The following is a 27,871-nucleotide window of genomic DNA, read 5'->3' on the forward strand; positions in this document are numbered from 1 at the left end:
CACAAAAAACATTTCCTGTCCTTAGTTGGGCCAAATTCCCTTACATGAGCTCTTCACGGTATGAGTCGTGCATTATGGCCTTAAACGGCTGCTTTGGAAAAAAATGGCCAGCTCACGTTCTATTTTGTCCATTGACCCATAAGGCCATTTAATGCATTTATGTTTATGAGTTCGAGTTATGATAAATATTGGTTTGTCAAACTTGTGTTGGTGAATATTTAATCCTTCAAACTTTCCAGGAGCCGCATTTTTTGAGTTTGTGGAAGTCATGTTTGATTTTTTTTTTCTTTTAAGAAAGTGCCGTTTTAAAAATGTATGTTTAAAAATGTAATTTCATAATGGTTATATGAATGATTGATGTCATTTGATAATGGTTATATTCACCTTTTGATGTGAGTTCATAATCGTACGTGTTTATAGTATATACAAATATCAAGTAACGATCAGTTCTAGTCTCATTCTTATCCATATTCTAAAATATCAAAAATAATCTAAATTATTTCATAAGGCTTTTAAGTTTAGTAAACAGTCTAGCAAGGCCAAGCAATCTCTTGTGTTGCTAAATGGCAACCTGTCGCTTAAGCCTAAATTTGATCATTCTGATTCATGCATTATTTATTGAGAATTTCAGTGTGAAGTTAAGAAATATATCCATATATATCCTCTTTTTTTCCTATAGTTTGCTCCAATAGCTGTTGCCTGATTCTGAAAGAGGGGCAATGCAGAGGTAATAAATTGCATTTTCCTCCATTTTTGAAACTGGAATGTTGTTTTGAGGCCGATCCCTGGCGCTTGGGGCTGCACAGAATCAGCGAAGTTATTCTATCGCATGATTCACGATGCCTCATATTTTAGTCATGAGATTACTTTGGTCCCTGACGCTCTGCACCCCCCAGCCAAGCGGCATAAATCAGCCCCCGCCTCCTGACTTCAAACTCAACAGCTTTGTCATTTGTCATCAGCCCCGGCTGACTTGACATGATCTGATGTGAAGCTACTTTCAAAGTCCATAGTGAGAGCTCTATTGATTCTGAACAACTCAAGATGGGCGAGATACAGGAGTTGGTGCTTGTGTCATTTCACTTGATTTCCCCCAAACACCAAGGAATTATTGTTCAGTGTCCACCTATTGATTTTGATCGAAGGACGTCGCACCAAGGATTTGTGCTTTGACGAGTGTCGGCCTATTGATTTTTAAGGTCACTTGCTCCAAGTTCAAAGTGCATATGTAATCATATTTGTGCTTTCCATTACATTTTGCATTGGGATGCCCACAGATGTGCTAGCGGCTAACAAACAACCGTGTCGGTGGTTTGGGAGATTTCAAATCCATCATGAATGAAAATGTATTTGAACCATGTACTCTTTTCGTGCAACTTAAAGTCCAACAATTTTCGGTCTTTTTATTTTTATTTTTTGTACGCATCTTCCACAAAATTGTAGCATTAGACCCATACACAAAAACCTGGCATTTATAACCTTTTGTCCATCACGTAAGATTCAGCGAGACAAATATTGAACGGCTTTCACACATCTAACTGTATCTTGAAATTAGAATACAACAGTGCCTTGAAAGTATTTTCAATTCTCATTGTTTGGCTGACTTCTTTTGCTTTGGCTAGCGAGTAAAATCCTGAAGGCCGAAACTATAGCTGTATGGCTGAAGTAGACTAAACTACTCCCACCAAACATTCTTAAACGATTTCCAATCCCAGTTTAAATTTACTGTCCCGACCCAGACGCTCCACAAGATAGACAATTTACCCAATTCCAAGCATTCTGCTTACGCTGTCCTAAATTCACAATAGATTGGGAATGGCCAGCGCCCATCAGCAGACACCCTACTATCTGGATCACAATGGACGTCTGATCCTCAACGGACAAAGTACCCTCCCTTTATTCCAGGATTCCATCATATACCGAGCTTCAAAAGCACTGTTGGGGCAAGTGTGCTACCCTTTGCCCGCTCTTGTCAAAAAAAAATAAAAGTACAAAAAATAAAAAGTGATACAGCATACACTTCGACTATGTGGCGCTTCAAAATCCCTATACAAACACAATTGATGCCGCATGGTCCATTGATTAAATCTCTCAATGTGCGGGGTTAAGCTGTCGGCATTTCATTTATTTATTTATTTACGAGGGTCCAAATCAGGTTTGGACGTTTCAAGCAGTATTCAGCAGGCCTTGGGACATCAAGCAAGGAAAAGGCACAAACGTATCATAACCTCGTATCATTTGACACTTTTTTCCACTCACTATAGCTTTCAATTATTGTTCTTGGTTTTGCTTCAACACTCAGGTGTTAACCCGCAGCTTAAGCATCCCATTTAAATTGAATGCTAATACGTCGCTGGTCGCGCCCTCATCGTTTCCCTTTACCAATGTGACCTTCTCAATCATTGCCTAGGTTCTCCAGGGTTAGGCTAAGCAGGGTTTAACCTTGCTGGCTTCCGAGCAAGAGAATATGGAAAATGTTTGGCTCGCCGTTGAATTGATCTCACTGCTATTTGTGCAGGAAACCAGAGGATCTGTCAAGGGAGGTGATTCAAATCCAGCAGAGGGAAATTGTCCTGAAAGAGCAGAACTACACACTCAACAGCCGGTAACCACCACGATTCCTCAAATTCACCCCCCTCACATCTTTTAGAGCGTATCTCGGACAACTCCTTAATTGTCACCAAGTTAATTAAACTGCTCCCCATTCTGATAGCTTGGCAAACAGTAATGTGTGTGTGCGGGATGAAAAGAGAAGAGAAAGTCGGCGTAATTAACAGTGTCCTCCTTAGGCTGAGGTGAAAGTCTGCGGGGAGGGCCATGTGCGGATGTTTCTTCTGAAAGCTTTCATTAGCTAACAAGCTTCTTTGCTGCCCAGCGTATGGGCCTCATTATGGAATATTAAAAACAGAAGAATGGGTGATGGTGGAGGGGCGACAAGAGGGGGACTTGCCTTGTAATTATTCGCTCCCTCTCATATAATTACCGTCCTATTGATCAGGCCTGACAGCAATGCAGCACATCATCTCTGAAAGGATTTGACGCTCAACTTGTTTTCAACAGCGTCATTGATCTACAATGCTTTTTTTTTTAATGGTGCCAGAGTGCAAGCGAAGGCAAGATAGGTTGCATTGTCTGTTTATCTTGCCAAAGCAACAGCGAGGACTTGTTGGGCTAGTCAAAGCAAAGGCAGGATATGTTACTTCATTTGTTTTCTTGTCAAAGTGAAGGCAAGATACTGTGTTGCCTCGTTTATAATGACGAGGCGAAAGCAAGAAGATGTGTTACTTTGACCGTTAAATTGGCTATATTTATTATATTGACAAAAAGACGGCAAGACAAGTTGGCCTTTATTACATTGACAAAGCTACTACTTATTTGTCTTTTCAGATTAAAGGAAAAACATCTCGCTTTGTTTATGTTGATAAGTCCAATATGAAAGCAAGATTCTGTACACACTGATTGTTCTATGCCAAAAGCAAAGATAAGATATCTTTTTAGCTTTATTTTACTGACAAAGTGAAAGCAACAGCATAACTGGCACGATAAACTCAGGTACGACAAACCACTTTTAAGTTACTTTTTATGTTGGGAAGAAAATCAATATTTCAACAATGATACAAATCAATAAAATCCTTCATTAATCGGAACCAAGGGTGTTGGTTTGCATAGGGACGGTGGGGACATAACACTATAAACTTTTCAGGATGCTCAAATTGTCCCCACCAACTTTAAAGCAACAGCAACCTTATTTGTATCACATATGTAGGTCATTTAGATTGTCTTCCCATATGTTTGTTGTAAGGATAGAATTGATCCTACCATTATGAAGTGGATTATTTTCATGATGTTCAGACTTAACATTTACTACATTTACTTTAAGAAGGGGAGGGTTGGGGGAGTCTATAAGCTAAGTGATTGTTAGGGGTAGAGTCTACACCAGGGGTGCTCAATTCCGGTCCTCGAGAGCCCCTATCCAGCTTGTTTTCCATGTCTCCCTCCTTGAACACACCTGAATCAAATGATCAGCTCATCAGCAAGCTCTGCAGGAGCCTGATAATGATCCTGATTATTTGAGTCAGGTGTGTTGGTGAAGGGAGAAATGGAAAACAAGCTGGATAGGGGCTCTCGAGGACTGGACTTGAGCACCCCTGGTCTACACAAATCAGCTCTGCGATCTAGAACCAGTAATCATGTGAATCCCTTGTGAGTGTAAGCCTGTTGACAACCGACCCGACGCCGCCCCATCGCCAATCCCGGCCCCGGGACCCCCTGCCCGAGCGCGCCCAATCACATCCAGCGCACGCGAGCCCCACCAAACCCGCGAAAGCCACGCAGAAGAGCGGGGACACGCCTGGACGCCCAAGAAGAGAACAAGAGATTTTAATCCCTGCTCTTTGGCAAAGATTGATGAATAATTATAGAACTCTATTAATTCACTTTCACGTGGCAAAGACCTAATGTTTGCGTATTAAGGTCCCACCCTGAAGAGTTTAATCAATACGCCCTGCTGACATGAAGATTTAACGACACCTATTATTACTCTTTTACCTACCAGCGTTCGAAGTGCGGAGCGGTCGCTACTCGAGCTACAGGCAGAGATGTCACAACAGCATGGCAAAACACTGGAGGAGCAGAAGAAGCGGGAGACGCAGGAGGTGCTTTTGCGTCGGCTGCAGAAGAGGCTCTTGCTACTTACCAAGGTGTGATGCACACACACACACACATATACTGTACGTGATTACTTTACACTTTTGCACTAAATATTCACTCTTCACCTTTCACTGTCTGAGCTCCCTCTTAGTAGTTTGTGCTAAGGTGTCATGAAAAGTTCCCCAATATGACATTCTGGGTGGAGGAAGACATTCTGGAAATAGTTTTTTGCTAAAGTTTACTTATATCGGCACCTGCTCTAATATTTTACCATCACTGAGGTAAGAATTTGAAGATGCCGGTGTGTTAGTAACGGTCAAGGTTGAATGCCTTTCATGTGTTGTGACAACATCTGACTCGCTGTCATGAATTTCAATCGAAGAGGTGGTTGGTCAGGTGGTTGAAAGAAGCTCTACCATTGGTTCTTCCACTAAATTTTATAACAGCAAGGACAAACTATGGATTTTTTTTTTATTTTTTAATGAGACTATCTTTGATATCCCCAGTTGCTTGTGATTGACGTTTTGGGGACCTTTGCTTTAGTAATTACAAGTTAAACATTGGTTAGTTTCACCAACACTTAAGTATCTTCAATGTCTTTCAAGGAATTCTGGGTTTTTGGAACAGTTTGGTTTTAGTAATTTGAAGCTATATCTATGCTTAACAATACATGAAGGAAAACGGAGTATCTCATAAAATACTTAAAAATGTCAACGATGCCCTAAAACACAGAATCCTCTTCCTCTGTTATAGTTTGTTATAGTTTACAGTCTTTAATTATGATCTCTCATGCTCTCACCTCGAGTGAGGGTTTAGGGGTTTAACCTCTCTCTCTCTCTCTCTCTCTCTCTCTCTCTCTCTCTCTCTCTCTCTCTCTCTCTCTCTCTCTCTCTCTCTCTCTCTCTCTCTCTCTCTCTCTCTCTCTCTCTCTCTCTCTCTCTCTCTCTCTCTCTCTCTCTCTCTCTCTCTGTATTAGGGCTGTCAAACGATTAAAATTTTTAATCGAGTTAATTACAGCTTAAAAATTAATTAATCGTAATTAATCGCAATTCAAACCATCTCTAGAATATGCCATATTTTTCTCATGCGCTCACCTCGAGTGAGGGTTTAGGGCAGTGCTTCTCAATTATTTTCTGTTACGCCCCCCTAGGAAGACGTAAATGTTTCGCGCCCCCCCCCAAACTCTGCCGTCACTGTAAATAGTATCATTTGTCTATAATATTACTATTTTAAGTACGCCTCTGCCTCACATTGTATCCTTTTTTTTCTATTAGGGAAAATAACAGATCAACTTACAAAGTATAACTTTATTAACATTGTTTTGTTTGTAACAGAAAAGACAACGCGCATCAATTTGCCTGAATTTAAAAAAAAAATAAAAAAAAAGTCACATCCAAACTGTAAAAATACACTCAAGGTACATTTTTGACCATTGGATACTGAAAAATAAAATCAGTAATAATAACAAATTCAAATTGATTAGAAACATTAACTCATGAGGACAATATGCCAAAAAAATTTGACCGAAAAAACAAACTGAATAGAAGAAGAAGAAAAAAAAAGTCTCATTGGACAGAAGAACAGTTTTTATTTTCTCTGCTCCCAGTGTCACCTCCAGTTTGCAATGATGTGGTGTTATATTGCACCGAGCATGCTAACAGTGCTCACTGGTTTACTGATATAACACTGACAAAGCGGATTGTTGGCAATATTTGGCACGTTTTCGCTGAAAAACAACCAAGCGGCTTATCAATGAGATTGGGGTCTAATGTCTTTAAGTGGCCTCTTACTTGATTTGGCTTCCGGTGTTCTGTCAACACCGGCTGTCCGCTATAATCATTTTTAGACACAGTAAACCGTGGTCTTTCCTCGTCTACCACTGTATTAAATGTCAAAGCCAAAAGGCAAACGGCCCGAAAAAAGCGCATTCTCGGCGGCCGAGGGAGAACCGTAGGTGAGGGCGGTCGTCGTGACGATCCCAAGCCGAAAATGGCACTTCTCGGGCGGTCACGTGAGAACCGGAGAAGACAGTGGGTCGCTGCGTGAGTCCGGCCGAAAAACGGCTTTCGAAAACGGTGTAGGCGCACAGCTCTCCAGCTCTTCATGAATCTCTTCCGTGTGCTCTTGCTTACTTAAAAAATACTGTGTGCACTTTGAAAATGAGAGCGCCACTGCCACCAACTGAGTGGATGTGCAAGTACACTTTATTCTAGTACGGCAAAAAAAAAAAAAAAAAAAAAGTTCCCCGAGGTCACACGCGCCACCCCTGGCATTGCTCTGCGCCCCCCCTGGGGGGGCGCGCCCCACTATTTGAGAAGTACTGGTTTAGGGGTTTAATCTCTCTCTCTCTCTCTCTCTCTCTCTCTCTCTCTCTCTCTCTCTCTCTCTCTCTCTCTCTCTCTCTCTCTCTCTCTCTCTATTAGGGCTGTCAAACGATTAAAATTTTTAATCGAGTTAATTACAGCTTAAAAGTTAATTAATCGTAATTAATCGCAATTCAAACCATCTCTAGAATATGCCATATTTTTCTGTAAATTATTGACGCATGACGGATATATAAATACAACATACTGTACATACAGTGGGGAGAACAAGTATTTGATACACTGCCAATTGTCAGTGTATCAAATAGTTGTTCTCCCCACTGTAAGTACTGTATTTGTTTATTGTAACAATAAATCCAGAAATGGCATTATTAACATTCTTTCTGTTAAAGTGATCCACGGATAGAAAGACTTGGAGTTCTTAAACAATAAATGTTATAGTTACAAGTTATAGTAATTTTATATTAAAACCCCTCTTCATGTTTTTGTTTTATTAAAATTTGTAAAATTTTCAATCAAAAGTAGAGTTAATATAATAATAAGAAGAATAAAAATAACAATAATAAAAATAGAGTGACCAAAGTCTAAGTTTTAAGTGTATTTTGCATAGCTATTTTGATATGGAATGCCAGTTCATTTTGCATTGTTGTTTAACTGTGTGTCAGAATAGGGCCTCATTACTATAGACTGAAGTGCTTTTCTTTTTGTGAACATTATTTTTTGGGGGAGAGAAAGGAATATTATTTTTGTTGTGCTTTCACTAAACGATACTTATGTTTGTTGTGAAGGAGTTGCCGAAGCTTGTGCCAATAAACGGCGCGGTCCAAAGAACGCCTGTGTTCACTCGCCTTTACTGTATAACATATATCTGTACATATCTTACCCAAAATACAACAAGAGACACATAATTGCCACTAAAAGAAAGAAAACTTACCGAAATATGTGTGGAGCACAAATAACAATTTGCATTGCATTGTGAATACATAAACGTCTCACAACTACTAATTCTCCCACGTTTAGAGGAAATAACATGAGTATGGAACGGCGCTGCCCCCAAGCGGCCGGTGGCATTCTCTTCACTCTTAATGTCCATAAACGGCCTCATTGTAATCTGTTTGAGGCAATATGCGAGCGGGTCATTCAGTGCATGCGTTAATTGCGTCAAATATTTTAACGTGATTAATTAAAAAAATTAATTAACGCCCGTTAACATGATAATTTTGACAGACCTAGTATATATATAAAAGGGTGTAACGATACATGTATTTGTATTGAACCGTTTCGGTACGGGGTGCTCTGTTGGGAACAGAGGCGTACCGAACGAGTTTCTGAAGTAATGTAACCCTTACTTTTCGAGGCTGTGAGTCGATCGTGTTACAGTTTCTTTGTGTAGATTACCGTAATTTCTGGAATATAAGGTGCACCTGACTATAAGCCGCCACCCACCAAATTTGACACGAAAACAGCATTTGTTAATAGATAAGCCGCACTGGACAATAAGCCGCAGCTGACCTCACTGTATTATGGATATTTACACCAAAATATATTAACCGGTAACACTTTATTTGACAGCGGCATCATAAGACTGTCCTAAGACCAAATAAGCCACCATAAAGCTTTGAACCAATTGGCTGCAAAGCTTCATTGCTTCAAGAAGCCTCATTTGGCCATCACTGCTCCCTTGGGGGAGACAGTCATCCTCTGCTGCCACCTGCTGTCAACACTGTTGTCGTCCACCGTGCCTCCTAGCATGCATTGCAGCGCTACAAATATTAAATAATAATCCAAATCCATGTTCTGCGCTAATTATTTCTTCAGTTACTCTTCCAATTGTTTCATAAATTGCTAGCTCTGGTATTTGGTAAAACTTTATTTGACAGTGGCACCATAAAACTGTCATAAGACCATCATCGTTATGAAATGACACTGCCATGAGCATTAATGACATCATGACAGATGTCATTTTGTGTCATCCGTCAAATTATCTCACTTTTGAATAGAATCAAAAGATCCGAGCTGGACATATATGGAGTGTTGGTGACATAGTTTGCCAGATGATACGTAATGACATCTGTCATAAGCATTCATTAACGGCCATAATAGTGTCATAATCATGTCATAATTATGACGGTTTTATGGTAGTCTTATGACACCGTTGTCAAAGAGTTACCTATTAACTAAGGGTGTAACGGCACATGTATTTGTATTGAACCGTTTCGGTTCGGGGTCCTCGGTTCAGTACGAGGGCGTACCGAACGAGTTTCTGACGAAATGTAAAGTGCTGTGAAATTTAGCGCGTTAACGGGCGGTAATTAATTTTTTAAAATTAATCACGTTGAAATATTTGACGCATTTAAGGCAAGCGCGGAATGCCCGCTCATGCTTCCCATAATCCCACTGTTACGTCCCACGGACGGCTGCTAAGGGCGTAACATAAAACGAGACACGCACACAAGTTGCAAGTGAACACAAATTTATTCACACAAGTTGAACTCGCAATGAACAAAATATACAAAATGCGGAAGAAGCTGGCTTCAGCGTAAGCCCAGGCCAAAACAACAAACAAAATGAAACTACACTTGAACCCCACCCACTAAGTAAACCCTGATCGTAAAAAAGAAAAAACAATACAGCCACTAACCTGGCTTCTACACTAAACAAAACGGGTTGAACGAAAACGGCAGTTTACCTCTACTGCTGCGGTGCTCTTATTTACAGTGGTGAACAAAAACGATCCAATCACGAATGAACACAAAATACCTCACCGAAAAAGCGGGAGTGTAACAAAATAGCGATCAAATGCACAGGTGAATGAATAGCGAGCAAACAGCTGGCGAGGAGGTACGCGGCACGTATGCTATCAAATGCGAAGTTGCGAACTCTGAGTGTTGACTGTAAAATGACGAGCGGTCAGATGACTTTTGTTAACGCTGCCTTTATTCGGTTAACAAGACTCAGGCACAATACAACACACACGCAGGTATGCAAGCTCAAACAACGGCCTAAATAGTATTACCCAGAGCCGTATTACCGTGTATCGGATTAGCTGCCATAAAGCAAGTGTCGTTATTGCCGCAAATGTAAACAAAGCGCTGCATAATGGATACATGTCAGACAGCGGCTAGTTCGGGTGGCCCATCAGCGGCGGTGACGTCGTCGGCCCATCAGCGGCGGTGACGTCGTCAGCCCGTCCGGCATCAATCAGAGTACGCCACGTTGGGAGGGGAGGCAGCCAGCTGCCGGACGTGGCGATCAGATGACTGACCGTCTCAAAAAAGATAACAATTAAACAGCCAGGGCCGTCGCACCACTCAGAAGTGCAGTGAGCAGCGTGGGTAACGGTTAAATGGAAGATGGTTGGCCCTCTGAGTGGGGAATTCAAATTAAAAAAGAATATAGATGGAACAACTCTTCACTTCAGTGTTGCAACTGTTCAATTTTGCACATCAGATATTTATTTTAAAGAAAAAGTCTTAACTTTTATTTTGTTTTTCAAAATATCTACATTTCAGAATATTGTATTTTCTATTTTTGAGCAGAATTCTAGCTTTGTATAGGCTAATGTTCCTATTGTTGAAAGCACAAAAGTGTGTAATAAACAACTAGCACATTTATATTTTGCATTTTGTTTTCTTACTGTACTGAACCGTGACTTCAAAACTGAGGTACGTACCGAACCGGGATTTTTTTTACCGTTACACTCCTACTATAACCCAAATAAATCAACAAATAAGTTGCACTGGACTAAAATGAGGGAAAAAAGTAGCGGCTTATAGTCCGAAAATTACGGTATATTTACTCCGTCTTCTCTACTCTCTAAAATGAGGACCAACACGGTTAGACAGTATAACCCAGAAACGCCAACGGCCCGACAATGTGGCCGCCGCGAGAACGCAGTGAAACGCAGGCGTTAAAGTTAATCAGCCAATACACACCAGTCGCAGTGCGGCCGCGTGTTAGACGCGTCCCAGAAGCGGCTCAACACGACGCACGCTTAAAGAACGGCAGAGTTTATTATTTGACGCGAGTCGCGACCCTCCTGCATCAATACTACTACTGGTAGCTAGGATCGGGCAGACCGGAAGTCACTTGTGTAAAAATGCGGTGGATCTGGTCGATTTTCAAACTAAAATGCAATCGTAACCCACTTTTTGAGTCCATCAGATCTCTTGAGTGGTAGCTCGGGGCACAGTTGACTTGTCTTTGTTGATTTACTGCTGTCTTCTCTGCTATAATGATAACCAACACGGCCCCGTGTTCAATACAAAACCCTCCTACCACAACAAAACAAGTAGGAACTAATATTCACATAGGAACCAAAGTTATACAACATAAAATATACAATATAAATGAATACTACATAACATTTGTAAACTGTAAACACATAATAAAATAAATAATAGCCCATTTAAATAAAATAAATTGAAATGAGCTAAAACACCTGTAATTAAATAATAATAATACACAGATCCTGCTTACACAATGAAATTTATTAATTTCTGTGTGGCGCTTTAACTTTAGAAAATCCACCAATAAAGCTTTTGAAAACCGTTTATAAGAAAAAAAAAAAAGATTAATTGAGGCATTTCATTTGTAAAATATATGTTAAAATCTTTGTCGTTGGGATTTTCTCTTTAGCACAGGACTTTTTTTTTTCTTCTTTCTTTCAGAAAGAAAGCTGACCAATATGCGGGGTCTGAAAGGCAAATTGTTGTTGGATTATTATCTTTAAATACCTGCTATTTTTTTAGCAGAATTTCAGCTTTGTATAGGATAATGTTCCTATTGTTGAAAGCACAAAAGTGTAAACAACTAGCACATTTATATTTTGTATTTTGTTTTCTTACTGTACCGAAAATGAACCGAACCGTGACCTCAAAACTGAGGTACGTACCGAACCAAGATTTTTGTGTACCGTTACACCCCCATTATATATATATATATATATATATATATATATATATATATATATATATATATATATACAGTATGTGTGTGTGTGTGTTCACGTTAGTTGGTGGGAAACACACTTTATAGTACATGTAGTGAAACATTAGAAATGGAATTATGTTCAATTCATACCACCACAAAGCAGACATCTGAACCAAAACAGCAGGTTTATGGCATGCCCCCGCTTTCTTTTTCGGCCGTCATGACCTGCAGGCACTGATTAAAAAGGCAATGAAAATGCTAATTACAGTTTTATCGCCCCGTACTACCATTCCCTTTTGTTTATTTTTCAAATTAGGGCCTGTTTTGTCTTTATCTGACAGATTTTTGATTTAGATGAAGCCCACCTAAATAGACAGCAAACAGCCAACGGCGCTCAGCTGTTCCAACTCAACCTCTAAACCTCCCTTTTATGCCTCGGCATTTTCTCTCTCTTTTTCTCCGCCGTTTGTTTCGTGACCCTAACACCTTCAAATTACGTGGGCCTGATTTGCCAGTGGGTCTAATCAGTGTCTGATTATGGTGATCAATTTTTTGTGTTTTTGACACGATGGGCCAGCTGCCTCGTCTCTCAAAAGCAATTACAACCCCAATTTAGCGTGGATTTTCATATTTGCAAGGTGCTTTTTCTTTTTAAGTACAAATAGCTTTAGACAGAATTCAAATATTCAACACATCATGATAATACCCACCTAGAAAAATTTGTAGACAGCTATGCTAGGGTGTATTTTGGGCAGGATTCATCAAATTTTGAATCAGAGGGGTCCTGTTGCAAACCATTTCTCAGACCAATGGTCCAAACCTTAAAATGTGTCAATGTAGATTTACTAGCCAGCCCATCAAACAATATCAAAATGGCACTTAGGATTTTCACAAACTGTATGTGTCTACAAACATCTAAATCCATGCAGCTGACCAAACGCTAACTGTGTTAGCTCATGCTAAGCCGTGCTAACACTGTACGTCAAATTAGCATTTGGCTTTGACACGCTCATGCTTCAACGTCATCAGTCGGTGCTCTGAATTGATGGGTCACAGTCTAAATTGAGCCATAAAGTATTTTTCTGCTTATCAGAAATGAAACAGGATTCAACACTGATGCAGCACGGATTTCTGCATCTGAAACTATCAATTTGGATCTGCTTACCTCCGCGTGCAAAAGTTTTGACACAGTACCATTCAGTCGGATGAAAAACTGTCTTAAAAAATCTGACCTACGGTATACTTTTGACATGGTAGTGCTTCTGACAGAGTTGTCTGACCACCCCCCGACCCCCCAACTTTAGTAGTGTAATGCGTTGTTTACTGAACTTCAACTTTTGACAAGGTCAAATTCAATCCACCCCCCAAAGTATCCGGTTTTATTATCCTCCTAAACGCTCATCTCAAGCACACAAATATGTCTCGCCTCTGGCTTGGTTTTTTTGTGTGTGTATGTGTATCATGTGCACACACTGACAGTGGCGAGCTATTTGGAGACGCGACGTCACAGTGAGTGACACTTGTGAAGACGTGGACTTGAGGAGGTTTTCTTCTTCATCTTGTTTTCTTCACATTTGTCTGACATCACTCTCTGCTTTGATTTCAACAGTCTTTCAGGCTCCCCAATTTGACTCATGTGTGCAGGGTGATGACAGCAAACTCAGGAGCGTGACCTTGAGTTTCGTTTCAAGCCCAATAAGAAAGTGTACAATTCCGTACACATTTATCGCCATTCACATGCTCACATATTATGAAAATATTTTCATTCAAAAGGCAAACTTCTTATTCAAATAGACAAAACATGTCAATGTCTGTAGACACACACCATATCAATGTGTTTTCGTAAGATATAAACATAAACTCAGCAGCTGCTTTATTAGATACACCTTGCAAGTACTGGGTTGGACTCTATTTTTCCTTCAGAACTGCCTTAATCCTTAGTGGGAGAGATTCAGTAAGGTGCTGGTCCTTAGAGAGTTGTTGTTGTCGTCGTCTACCGCTTATCCGAATCAGGGTCGCGGGGACATCAGCCTCAGCAAAGAGGCCCAGACAGCCCTCTCTCCAGCCACTTACATCAGTTCGTCTGGCAGAATCCCAAGGCGTTCCCAAGCAGGGAGATATAATCTCTCCAGTGTGTCCTTGGTTGGCCCCGGGTTCTCCTCCCAGTTGGACTTGCCTGACACACTTCCCGAGGGGGCATCCTAACCAGGTGTCCAAACCACCTCAACTGGCTCTTCTTGCCATGGAGGATCAGCGGCTCTACTCAGAGTCCCTCCCAGATGACGAAGCTCCTCACCCTATCTCTAAGGCTGAGCCTGGCCACTCTGCGAAGGTAACTCATTTCAGCCGCTTGTATCTGCGATACTATGCTTTCGGTCATTACCCAAAGTTCATGGCCATAGATGATGGTAGGAGCATAGATTGACAAGTAGATCGAGAGCTTCGCCTTCAGGTTCAGCTCCTTCTTCACCACGACAGACTGGTTAAGCGCCCGCAACACTGCTTAGAGAGAGTTTGGTCCAAATTCATTTTTTATTTATAATTTCAGCCAGTTTTATTCATTAAGACAGGCATGCACAGTTAATCAGTTTTCAACTGGTTAGCAAACAAAACTAAATACCTGAAAAGAAATGGGACGAAGAGAACTTATTAAATCCCACCTGGTTCTCATTCATAATACACATAAATATATATTTTCAATGAATATTTAAAACAATATACCAGCAATGGTAATGGACAATATACCAGCAATGATAAGGACACACTGATGTACATTCAAAGCCCTTACTTTGTACTTTGGAGGCTATTTGAGTACAGTGAAGTCATTATCTCTTTCATAAACCAGTCTGAGATGATTCTAGCTTTATGACATGGCACATATCCTGCTGGAAGTATCCATCAGAACACTGATACACTGTGGTGATAAAGTACATGGTCAGGAACAATCGCGAGATAGGATGTGACATTGCAACGATGCTCAATTGGTACTAAATGTCCCAACGTGTGTTAGGGAAATATCCCCCAAACCGTTAAACCACCACCATTAGTAGCCTGAACCGTCGATACAAGGAAGGATGGATCCATGAATTCATGTTGACGCGAAATTCTGACCCTATCATCCGAATGTTGCAGCAGAAATCTAAACTCATCATACCAGGCAATGTTTTTCCAATCCTCTTTTCTTCAATTTTTTGTGAGCATGTGTGAATTGTTTCCTTAGTTTCCTGTTCTTGGCTGACTGAAGTGGCACCTGGTGCTGTCTTCTGCTGCTGTAGCCCATCCGCCTCAATGTTTGATGTGCTATTCTTTCAGAGATGAACGTCTGCGTATGTCAGTTATAACAAGTGGTTATTTGGGTTACTGTTGCCTTTCTATTAGCTTGAACCAGTCTGGCCATACTCCTCTGCCTTCATTGTGGCATTTTTTACCCACAGAACTGCTGCTGAATGAATGTTTTCTCGTTTTCGGACCATTCTCTTGAAACAATAAAGACGGTGTATGTGAGAGTCCCAGTCTGGCACCAACAACCATCTAATGTTAAAGTGCGTACGAGAGGGAAAAAAAAGTCTTAAATAGCATTATGTGAATTAGAATGATATTTTGAGACGATTTGACTACACACAACAATTTTGCAAAGCGCAGATGATGAGAAATTAGTCTTTTAATCTGCCTGTGCGCCACGCCTGCTATTATAGGGCTCTAGCGTCCCCAACAGGTGGATGATGTCAGCAGAGTAACGATTTCATCTGATTTAGTATGCAGCCCCTTGAGGGGGAATTATTCAGAACGAGGAAAACGCGACGAAGAGAGCTGCAAAATGTCATTGTTTCAGTCTCTCTACTCCGATATTTTTACAGGATATTCTTTATATCCAAGTATTTTTCCCCAATAGCTAAATAAATGGCATGGTCATGACAAATAACAGTCTTGTGCTAAATGGAGTAGTAAATAATAAAAATGCATTTATTCAGGACGACATGGCAAAATTACTTCATAATGGTCAAAACTGTTGACTTCCCCTTTACTGTCGCACCTCCCGAACAATATTTTATGCCACCTAAGTCGGGCTTATGTCATTTCCCTTCCCCGGGTTCAGAGAATGTAAACAAACCAAGGGGCTTAACAGCTGGCCGACATGTTAACCCGAACATAGTGATGTTTCAAAGTCTTCGAAGCCGAAAATCACACATAACTAGCCCGGATCATTTCACATGACGATTGGGTTGTCGATCGGCAACTCGCCTGGCGACGAACAAGTTAGAGCTCGTCGTTCCCCTGCTGAGGGCAGAGGGCTCGTTTGCGGGGAATCAGCTGGACAATGACCGCTGAACAAACCGGCCGACGTCGGAGGAGCGTGTAGCTGCCAAATGGTTAACAGGAATATGGCAAAATAATGCTTTACTACACGGCGAAGTCGTAAACAGCGAGAGACTCAAAGTAGGGCGGCTGCAGTTGTTATGCAGCTAACATAACAATATGTGTATTAGGAGAGCTTTTTACATGCCCATCCATGATCAAACGTACTGTAAGTAGTCCTTTATTTATACAAAGTTTGTAGTGATTACTTTGTAATCGCTGTATTCGCGGCTATTTTTAACACAAAGTTGCAATTTCTGATCGGTTGGAAAATTTGACAGAACACCGGGTACATGAAGAGGGCAATAGACCCCAATCACGTGACGTCACAACTCCGCCCCCCTGACTGATGCCGCCATATTGTCCGTCAGCTCATCGTGTTTACATATTACCGCTACGTACATTCCTCCTATTACTGCGTGGTTTTCTGTTTGTCTAAGGAATCGCCGCCTAGGAAACGAACCCAAAAACCTTCCTGACAATCGTTAACATTGATTAATCAAAATGGTGAAGGCATGTGTGGCGGTTGGTTGCAGTAACAGAGAAGATAAACGGTCATTTTAGTAGTTGCAGTGTGCCCATTATTAAAATGGCGAATCTCTAAAGCAGCACGGTTTGTTTATCGCGGTCCATGATGCGTTTGTGTCGACAGCCGTTAGACAGCTGCGAAAACATCAATATGATGCCAACACGATCGCAGACATCATCAGACGGAGACTACGAAGCTCGTCGCCACAGTCGCACAGCAAGAGGGTGAGCGCAACAACTGGTGTTGTGCCGAAAAATAGCCGCTCTGCCTAAAATGTCCCCCCTTTCCACACGGAAACGACTTTCTTGTACCGTGAATATGTATTATTTTACTCTGGTTGAACTAATAAATGTCATACCTGTGTGATTGTCATTGGGATATGGTCGTGAAAACCTGAAGACTAATAAATTTCTGTTCAAAGATGGTTATGTGGCCCAGTCTACCATTTGTTACTAAAATACAGTACTAATATTTTGTGTAATTGCATTATTTAAAACTGATCTTACAGTCGTAAATCCATTACTGTAATGCGTCCATGAAAACATTTGATGTTTTCACGTCAATAAAGTGTTATAAATAAGCGCTCCCGTCTGGGGGGACATTTCACGCGGGGCAGCTATTTTTCGGCACACACCGGCCCGTTGTCGATCAAGTTTCATTTTACAATCGTGACAACGGTGACGCTCAGCTGACCAAATGTCGGTTTATATTCGGGCCGGTGCCGATTTTGGGTACCCGACTCCTCATCGTGACATAAACTGGAGTATGATTGGAAATTTTGTGGTCTCAGGACGAGCTCTGACGCACGGGACGGGACCGGGCGAGAGGAAACATCGGTTAAGGCATCAAATTTGGTTCTGGCGACTGGATCGACCGAAGCTTTTCCAAATAATGGCTTTTATGCAACTCATCCAATGAGTTTATAGCATCTGAAAGCACCGGTGATTCCATAATTTGCAAGTGAATCTACCTTTAGAAACTACGATCATTGACAGTACGGACACACAATGACGGACAATATGGCGGCACAATACAGCGATCACGTGATTGTGTGACGTTGGTGATTGGGGTCTATAAGCCGAGTATAGTGCTCTCCCGGCGGGAGGATGTGCGACAAGCCGCCGGTCGTTGGCCGAGGGGACAAGGAGCATGTCAGCCACAAAATGCAAGCCACCTACATATTAAAATGATCCCAGTATTTTACACAATACAAAACACGATGTTTACTCACTTCCTTGTAAGTCTGATGGTCCCACAGTAGTAGGGCTTGTTTTGGCCAATATCCACTGGTGAATGGGAACCTTTTGAAACCCCAAAAAGGCGCACGCGCCTCTACCTCGTACAGCAAGATTTTTCTGCAGCCGTTTGGCAGGCGTGATGCGAAAAATAAACAAACTAATCTCCAAAATGTGCTGAATCCTTAGTCCTTCTCATAAAACATTACGGCTGTATAGTGAAGAGGACTCCCTCTCCCGTAAACGTCACAGCGCCCTCTTCCTCAATGCAAGACCGAAGCCGGAAGTCTGTCATTTTCGTAGTGCGGGATTCAAAAAATTGAATAAATATATCGATCGCTTCTTCTCACATCCAATCCATTTCATTCAGGAGCATAAAATACCACGTATATTATGAAATAAACATGCTTTTTCGTGTCACAGGCACTTTAAAGTCAATCTGCGACTCTCTTTAAACAGCAGCAGATCGTCTTGACCATACATGCTTAAATGCATTGTGTGCGTAATACAGTGTCCGGTAAATGCATCCAATGGCGTAAAACCACTACCACTCAAAATATAAGAAGCCAGAGAGGCGAGGCGGTGTCATGTCGCGTGCCTGGATGTGCTACTCTGTCATCACTTTCTGCTTTGATTCCTCTCGTCTTCATCTTCCTCTGTTTGGAATCCTGCGTTAGGAATAAATGCGATGAGCGTGACCCCAAGCTCTTGTCAGCTGCCTGGCATAGCTTTGTTCCTCATTTACAAAATAAACATCTTTGCCTGTCACACCCCGACTGCTGAGTAGTGGCAGGCCAATCAGGGAAATGGCAAATAACGAGACACACTTCATTCTCCTTCACAAATGTTCAGTGTCAGAAATACCGTAAAGTCTTGACCTTGTCTATAAGGAAATTTCCCTGGAGGTTAATGCCTGCATGTGTTATGCAGGAACGTGATGGCATGCGCTCCATTCTGGAATCGTACGACAACGAGCTGGCGCCTGCCGAACACTCGCCACAGCTTGGCAAGCGTCTGAAGGAGGCGGAGGAAGTCCTTCTTAAAACGCAGAACCTCAACACAGAGATGGAGGTGAGCAGTAGGCAGGGTGATAAAGGATTTATTGGGGCTGGGTACAGCACATTATGCAGTCATCATGCAAAGTGCAACAAAATATTTATCAGAAATATCAAATAAACCATTTACAAAAATCTTTAAAAAATCCCACTGTCTCCAAAATAGTATTCAATCAGAGGGACATTTTTGCCAACTTGCCAATGTCTGCCTTTCCAAGCGAATTGCTTCCAGGATATACTGCATGTATACAGGTGTTTATAGTTTACTCTGTGGTTTTTTTATTCACATTTCACAATAGTACTTGTCCATCCCATCATCAATGGAAATGAGATTTATAATTCCCTTTGTATTGTGTTTAGGGCAATAATAAACCTAAGTGAATGCGGCACACACAGCTATTTTTGTTTGAAAATTTAGCCCCCCCCCCCCCCCCCCCCAAAAAAAGCCTACAGTTTAAATATTAAACAATAAAAAACTCATATGTTGAGGTGCCACTGTATCTCTGTGTCACAGACATTCTAAGAGGAAAAGTGGTACTGCTAATTGTGTGAGAAATTGTGTAGCTCAGCGAATTCCAGTGTATTTAATCATTTTGTATAAATATACAGTACAATGAGTGGATCCTTAGAATAATGACAGAATAAACATAGATTTCCACACAGAATAGTGTGGAACATGGGGTATAGGCTAAATAATAATGAGCATTATTTAGGCATTTATCCATTGTTGCGTGGATGTAGCCTGACCAGATGCCGCAAACAACGCGAAGCGGAAAACTTAATAATAAGTAAACACTGAACACACGCTAATTTAGAATCTTGAGCTAAAGTGGCTTTTTTTTCATGCAAATGCTTCCTTTTCTATTTTACATTTCTATTTTTATACTGTATACAATAATGTACAGCCAATGTTAATGTAAAACCTCTAAACTTAAATTTAAATGCTATGACTCATTTTCACATGGGCAAGTTCATACATTGAGATTAAAACATTACCGGTATATTTGAAATCCTCATTAAACTACTGTACATTTACACACACTGGCTTTGCACTAAGGAATTCACATGCTAGCATGAGTTATTGCATTTTAGTGACCCATTGTTGTAACAGTTAAACTTGTGAGCTGGCTAAATGGTGGCTTAGGAAATAAATATCAATCCATGAAGAGGTGCATTCTGTCTACATTTATGTTATTTTCTTGTACTTAGTTGCAGCTCAAAAAAACACAGGACGAGACAGGCACTCTCAAATTGCAGCTGCAGACCGTAAGTTGGAACACGCACACAAGAGTGCACACACACACACGCACGCACACGCACACACACTTGCAGTCGGAACCGCCACATTTAAAACTGAAGGCTTTTGTAAACAAGTGTCAAGCTGTAAATCTGTATAGTAACACTGTCAGATTGACGTTCTTCTCATTTCCTTTGACCTCGCGGGTTGCTTGATGTTTGCAGTGTGGAAACGTCTTATATTCAAGCACTGACTAAAAATATCAACTGCGCAGCTAAAATAGCTCACCTTGTTAAAGCCACACAACCACAGATCACTCTGTCTCTCAACAATATTTTAATATGGACCTCATAAAATAGCTCACCACAACATTGGTTTGGTCTAGTTCATCCCTGAGGGGATATTTACATCCCCCCACTGGCAGGGGCTCCAACAGCTTTTCCCTCTGGCCATTAACTTGTTAAGCAATGTATCTGTACCTGCCAATTTTCCCAAATCTTTGTTCTGACAGTACTGTCCTATTCATTGTTGTAACTTCACTTCCTGCGTACTTACATTACCTGGCTATTGATCTGTATTCAGTTCTATTGTCACTTTATATTGTGTTGATCAGTGTTTCATACTGCTGTCCACCTTTGCACAACTTTTATCCTTACATGGCTCTGTACTGTGTTACATCCTAAATGGACTTTTATTAAATGGACTTTTATTATAATGGCATATTTGTTGTAATACTAAAGTGGCTCTACATACTGGAGACAAATTCCACATGTGTTCCCAACAAGAAGATTCTGATTTTGATGCTCTTCCATTCACACAAACACACAACTCTTTCTATACATAAAATTATGTAAAATGATGTATATTCATTTCCACACCAAAATAAGGCAAGCTTTTTGGTCCGTCTATACGTACATATTGTCATATAAAGTACATTTATCTGACTATTAACATATAAAACTCATTACATGCACAGTTACACGCAAAATCTACGTGTCAATTCCTTCACATAGAAATTTCCCATGGACAAAATGTAACAATTACATGATTAGTGACTAGTCAGTGCAACTCTTAATGCAGATAACATAATGCCAGTATTATATTGCATCTAAGACCATTCACATGCTCACACGATGTAAACATCTGCCGTCCCTGTCATATAATGAAAGCCCAAGGCTGTCAATTCATAGAAAAAAAACCCCAAGATGATCATACCCAGTCTGCCAAAACATTTGCACGGCACTGTGAAATCAGTCTGTGCATTGAATTGTCAACAAATGTCAATAAAAAACTACTGTGTGTCTATTCACATGCACAGGAAATTTAAAGATCAAGCATAGACTTCATTATAAAGTCTATGGATCTAGCTATCCACATTTCATACATACATTAACATTAGTCAGCACGCATGTACACACACATGCACACATAAATAAAACATTTTAAACTGTATTGTCTATCCAATTATATGCAAACATGTTTTGGATCTGGCTGCATTCAGACTGCAGTCTTAATGAATGTTTTTTATTTTTTGGTCATATAGTTTTGTTTGACCGTTCAAACTACCGAACTCTAACTTAGATAATCCGAAGAAAATCTCTAACAAAGACTTTTCACAAAGTTCACACCTCGCCCTTGCCATTTCACCTGTTGCTAAGCAATACAAATTTCTGTCATCAATGGTTGCCCGAATTCTAATAGGGGGCACTCGACAGTTCAGACCTTAGCCACTTTCCAAAAAGCTGCGGCCTATATCTGATTTAAATCCACAAACGAAAGTGACGCAGATCTGATTTGAAAATACCTGGCTCTTTCAGACTGTTAAGAGAGTGTCTCACTCGAATCGGATAAAGAAAAAAAAATCTGAATTGGGTTACTTCAGTTTGCAGTGTGAGCTATCTATCTGTCCCTTAAAAATGCCTTGCGCATTCACTCATAATCCAAACATATTATACACACATACGTAAATCTGTCAATTCACACCTACAGTAAGTAAATGTCAGTCCATTTACATGAGCGCATTATCAAAATGTCAATTTGTCTGCTCATAATGAAAAAATACTGTAACACCATCATGTCCATTTTCAGACATCTGACCAAACACAGATCATCTAAATATGTCATTTCGCAATTACACATATTACAAAGATTTCATTCTGTGCTTTCACATAACTCAATATGAACTTCATTTTACCAGAATACTGTATCGTATACGCTCACTGTGGAGGTGATAGACATGCCTCTATACTTGCCTTCTAAAACTTTGACTGTCTATATGTCTGCATTAGCACCTACTTTTTAATGGCCCCTGGTTGCCTGGGAAACGTCAACGCTGCGGCGGCAAGTACCTATTGACGCGTGAAATCCACCTGTCTAGCGAAGCAGTAATTACTTATCTGTCTCGGGGAGGCAGAGACGAGGATTAGTGCCAGATGCGGTCAGTGAAATACGGTAAATTGATGTGTAAATGGAAATGAGGGATAATTGCCGTAAAACACTGCAATGTCAGAACAAAAACATGCAAAGTAGACATGGATAAAGTCTTTGAACAAGTGGTTACTTAAAGAGATTTTTCAAAATCCCATGGCAGATTGAGAAAGTTCCTGGGAAAAGTTCCAGGTTTACATAAAGGGACCATTAAAAGATTTTAAACTTCAAAAATATGTTTACAAAATATCCATTTTCGGTTCATTGAAGACGTCTAGCTTTGACATTTAAAAGAAAATGTTGTTTTGATATTTGATATTTGATTTATATTTGATTTATATTTATTTTTTTTTTTTTGCACATAAAGATATTGGGAACACAAATACTTCCAGGTGTTCTGCTAGAAGAAACCTTCTGTACATGGAGCGATATTCAAATATTTGTTATGCTTCAAATCTGAAGTTATACACGCCTACTCAAATGCCAATTTGAATCACTGCCAATTTGAATCACAACCATTTATGCTGTTCAGTTCTATCATTTATACCCTCTTCCTAACTGTAGATGACATCCACTTATATAGTTTTTGATATAATGAAACGTGTGTGAAGTCAACAAAAGACTGAAGTTTCTTGAAAATTTTAAAAACTACTGCTTTTGTAAGTCTTTCAAAGACAGTCCTTGGTCACTCCTCTGTCCTAGATGCAGTTTGAGATGGAGAGCCTGAGAAAGCAGCAGGCCTCAACAGATGACAGATGCTCTTTAGTGAGCAAAGAGGAGGTCACCATGCTCAGGTAGGATGCAACACCCACACAGCCAACTACTATTTTATTGTTTAGTTTAGGTAAATAGGAATAATTGACGACCGTTTCATTTATTGAAATTGTAACGTTTCCCTTAAAGGTCGAAAATTGAAGATTTGGAGGCAGAGCGGCAGCGTTTGGAGGAGCTGAAGGAAACACTGGAGATGAGGCTGGAGCGACACAACCTACAGGCAAGTACTTTGCCTTCTTTTTTGCAAATCACATCATTTAATCACACTAGGCTAGAATGTAGATTGGAATGAAGCAAAGCACACAAACCTGTTTGGGAATGTTGCAGAAAAAAGGTTGAGAACTTAGCAATAAAATTCAAAGCTTGTATTCCTGACATTTCTATTGTACCTCTGTGAAGTTGGCCCACGTCAGACACAAATTTGTATAAAAATTATGCCATTTGTTTGTGCTATAAAAAGTTTAGTTTGTGGTGCTACGGTTTAGAGATACATATTTACAATTCTTTTATAGGTCAATCTCAGGTCAACCAGCCCCCAATTTTGATTAAAAATGGCTTAAAATGGTGTCAATTGTTTGTGCTAGTTTGTGCTGTAAAATTTTTTGTTTATGCTGCAACGATTTGTAGATATGCTTTTAATTTGTAGTGATGACGTCACGCAGCCCCCCATTTACTGCAAAATGGACCCGAGGTGGTGCCATTCGTTTGTCCTGCGTTTGTTCTGTAAACATTTTCGTTTGCGCTGCTATCGTTTTATAGATATTAGGACTGCAGCTGGCAATTATTTTTGTAGTCGATTTAATCTATCAACTAGTTAGTTCGATTAATCGAGTTATCGGACTAGGAACATTTAATGTGTTGGAGAATAAAATTTTAGGAGATGTAAAACAAAGGCTTGCTGAGCTTGCACTTTCAAAAGAGCATTTAACGCGAATACAAAATTAAATTCCAGAGTGTTCAAACGATGCAGAATTGAATTTTCATTTAAAAACAAATTAAAATACCTGAGCTTAGCCTCAAACGGTATTAAAAAAATAAATGAGGATCTAAATACAACAAAAGAACAATTGGCTAACTTGCATAGCATACGTCCGCTAGCTTAAATGCTATACAATGCAAACATTTTTTTACAACGCTTTTAACAAATAGTTCAAACACATATTCCCACAAAAACACGGCTAAATACACCTCTGAACTAAATTTTGAATGCATAAAAATATTAGCTCAAACAAAAACTTATATAATGTTGGTCTAAACATGGAGCAGGTGGATTCAGCAATGTTAGACAAGTCATGGCATAGTCACTGTTGCCACTAGAGGGCAGTGTATACACCCAATGCAATAAAACTAAATGCACACATTTTCAAAACAAACCACCAAAACGCCACTGTAACTCAACTAGGGCTGCAGCTATCGAATATTTTAGTAATCGAGTAATCGACTGAAAATCCTATTGATTAATCGAGTAATCGGATAAAACATATTTTTTTTAGGTAAAGAGCAAGTATAAATATACATGACAAAACAAGAAATTTCATCTAATACTGAACCATTTTCAGTCAATGTCTTTATTTTCAATGTACATTGTTGAAAACAGCCAACAATTGCCTCTCAGATGTGACTAGAATAAAAAGACCAATTCACTGCTTTCACTCCAAAAACTTAGATCTTATAAAAAATATATATTTCTTACCTAAAAATGCCATTACGCTTGATAACACACATCACTTAAAAGTTAGGTGTTTTTCCCACGTGTTTCAATTGAATTTCCATTTGTGTCAAGCCATTTTTAAGTTCTAGTTAAGTTTTAAGTTAGTCGAAACTGTAGGTCCTGAAAGGATTTTGAGTTTTTGCAGTGTTCAAAATAAATGTATTGTAACATATCAGGTTATAATATGGCGGGGATATTTGCATGCGTTCCTGATGCACCACGTGACGTGCGGGGGGGAGGGAGGTACGGGAAAGCGAGAGACGTGCCTTCCTGTTGTTGTTGTCGTTCCACAAGTTCCCAAAAAATAAATATTTGCAACCTAACGAAGCGGGTGATTCTTTGTCAACGTTACAGTATGATACCTGCTGTATTGGAGCACATTAGGGACCAGTGCTACTTGGTGTTTTATCCAGCAATGACTACTGAGCTAAAATTGACGATTAGCTTTATCATATTTTCATTTTACACCCTCATCACTCTACAGCGCTATGTTTTCACAGATTAAATAAAGCCTGTATGTAACACACGTTGGCAATGCATCGACAGTGGTCATAATTAATAGAAACCTAGCCCTCCGCAGGGCTAACGTTATGTGAGCAAGTGAGAGTAACGTTAATCATATTTATTAGCGCTGAGAAGTGTACTGCTTAAAGATGGCGGCTGTTTACCAACACCGCTGACTCTGTCATTTTGCATCTAGTTCAACATACATGTGATATCTATGAGACGCATCAGAATCAGATGCTATCTGCTACCATCGTAGCATCATGCGGGCTAGTTTTTAGCAACGTTGGCGTACTAGTTTGTAGCGGCTGTCAGCTGCAGAAAGGTTTTTTCAATATTTTTTTTATTGCTTCTTCCTCTACGCACGTGACATCAGCGCGTTGTCCCGCAATAATAGTAGTCCGGGCAAAACGTGATGCTTAGAGCTGGCAAAATTAAATGATTCCTCGAGGTGAATAAAATTACTCAGATCAGTTTTTAAACTCGAGTTACTCGAGTTGCTCGAGCAGTCGTTTCAGCTCTAAACTCAACAAATACTTGAAACAGCAAAATTTGATTCAAAGCTTTTTCTAATCGAATTACTCGAGTTAATCGATGAATCGTTGCAGCGGTAATACGTATTGAGATATTAATTTCGAGTGATGACGTCATCCTCAGCCTTTCCATATCCTAAGTCCCGCGGCTGATGGAGCGTACCAACTGTCTCGATAACATAGGGGTGTCCCAGCACCTGGAACAAATGTAGCACAAACAAACTGCACCACTTAGGGTTCATTTTCCAGTAAATGGGGGACTGTGAGTGATGTCATCGCTCAAAATTAATATCTGAATATTTATAAAACGATAGCAGCACAAACAAACATTTTTACATCACAAATGAGCAAAAATGTGGCACAAACGATTGACATAATTTTAATGTAACTTTGCATCTGATGGGGGGGCCAACTTCACGGAGGTTTCTGTTGTGGATTAAAAATTTACACATGTCGTAAACTAAATTTGTGGTTAATCAATAAGACATAAAAAGTAAGAAATATAATCAATACTGTCGTTGTGAGGTCTTTTTTATTTAGTGTGCACATTATTTTGTACATTTTTTACCTCCCAAGTTTGTAAATGTTCTATTTATCCTCACCTTTCTAGCTGCATCTTCTCAAATCGGCTTCTGTGGGTTACAAATGATAATCACAAGCAAACGAGTTTTGCCACATCTTTGTTGCATTATTTGTGCCAAATTTCCCAAAGTTGTCTTGATAATAATAAATATGGGAGCAGAGAGAGTTGGCGGTGCAAGGGGGCGGTTTCCAGTGATCGCCAACCTCGTTCCCAGCTGTGATTGGTGGAACAATCGCTGGAGATAACCAATCTGAATGGGAAACACTCCCTTCTGAATTCCTGTTAGTGCTTCAGTTACTTACTGCATATTAACCAAGCATTCTTTAAATAAAGCTTATTGCTGGAACCAGAAAAACAAGTCTTACTCAATTCATGTAAAAACATTTGCATTTGTACTCTTTATACTGTTATGATCTGTATGCAGCAACTATCAGGGTTTAAGTCATATAAAAACAAAAGTAACGTGGATAATATGCCATCAATAAAAACTAACTGCTGGACTTCAACACTGTGCTAAAATTCAACGCAGTTCTGCCATGCCGCTCTGTGTGCAGCGGGCTTGACTTGACTAAGCTCCTCTTTACCACCCTCTCTATTCGAATTGTCATTACGTGAGTGTTTCATCCCCTCAGTCGTCGAGTTCTCCAAGTGCCCAACTGAGCAGGCCCAGTACGCCAATAATGAAACGTGTGAGAGCCTGCGTTTCTGCTTCATTTTGGTAGCAGGGTGAAAAGAATCTCTGTGTTTTGGAGCATGACCAACACATTTAAGGCAATTACCGTGCAAAAATGGGTAGGTGTGAGTGTACGAGCGCAGCCTATAGATTGGGTCGGTTCCTATGAGCAGCAATTCCCCCCCCCCCCCCCCCCCACCTCAATTCGTTCGTACTCAGTGGGAGGCTTATACTTTAAGAATGAATGGAAGTGACTGGATGAGAAGACATGGCTAGTGACTAAATATCAAGGTATTGAGATTTATTAGTCTGTTTGTGGCAGGAATGTTGTTCAATAATGTTGTCTTC

At 40.2% G+C, this 27,871-nt stretch overlaps 1 protein-coding gene across 1 annotated transcript in view; it reads left to right on the forward strand.

Moving 5' to 3' along the window:
* Window positions 1–27,871, forward strand: part of mad1l1 (mitotic arrest deficient 1 like 1) — a 113,409-nt gene that overhangs the window by 17,921 nt on the left and 67,617 nt on the right. Inside the window, exons 10-15 of the mRNA XM_057842981.1 lie at window positions 2,519–2,605; window positions 4,556–4,700; window positions 18,957–19,097; window positions 20,291–20,347; window positions 23,448–23,539; window positions 23,649–23,739. Coding sequence (XP_057698964.1) covers window positions 2,519–2,605; window positions 4,556–4,700; window positions 18,957–19,097; window positions 20,291–20,347; window positions 23,448–23,539; window positions 23,649–23,739 — 613 coding nt within the window. The remainder of the gene's footprint in view (window positions 1–2,518; window positions 2,606–4,555; window positions 4,701–18,956; window positions 19,098–20,290; window positions 20,348–23,447; window positions 23,540–23,648; window positions 23,740–27,871) is intronic.

This window comes from Corythoichthys intestinalis, chromosome 8, assembly GCF_030265065.1.
Source record: "Corythoichthys intestinalis isolate RoL2023-P3 chromosome 8, ASM3026506v1, whole genome shotgun sequence".
Taxonomy (NCBI): domain Eukaryota; kingdom Metazoa; phylum Chordata; class Actinopteri; order Syngnathiformes; family Syngnathidae; genus Corythoichthys; species Corythoichthys intestinalis.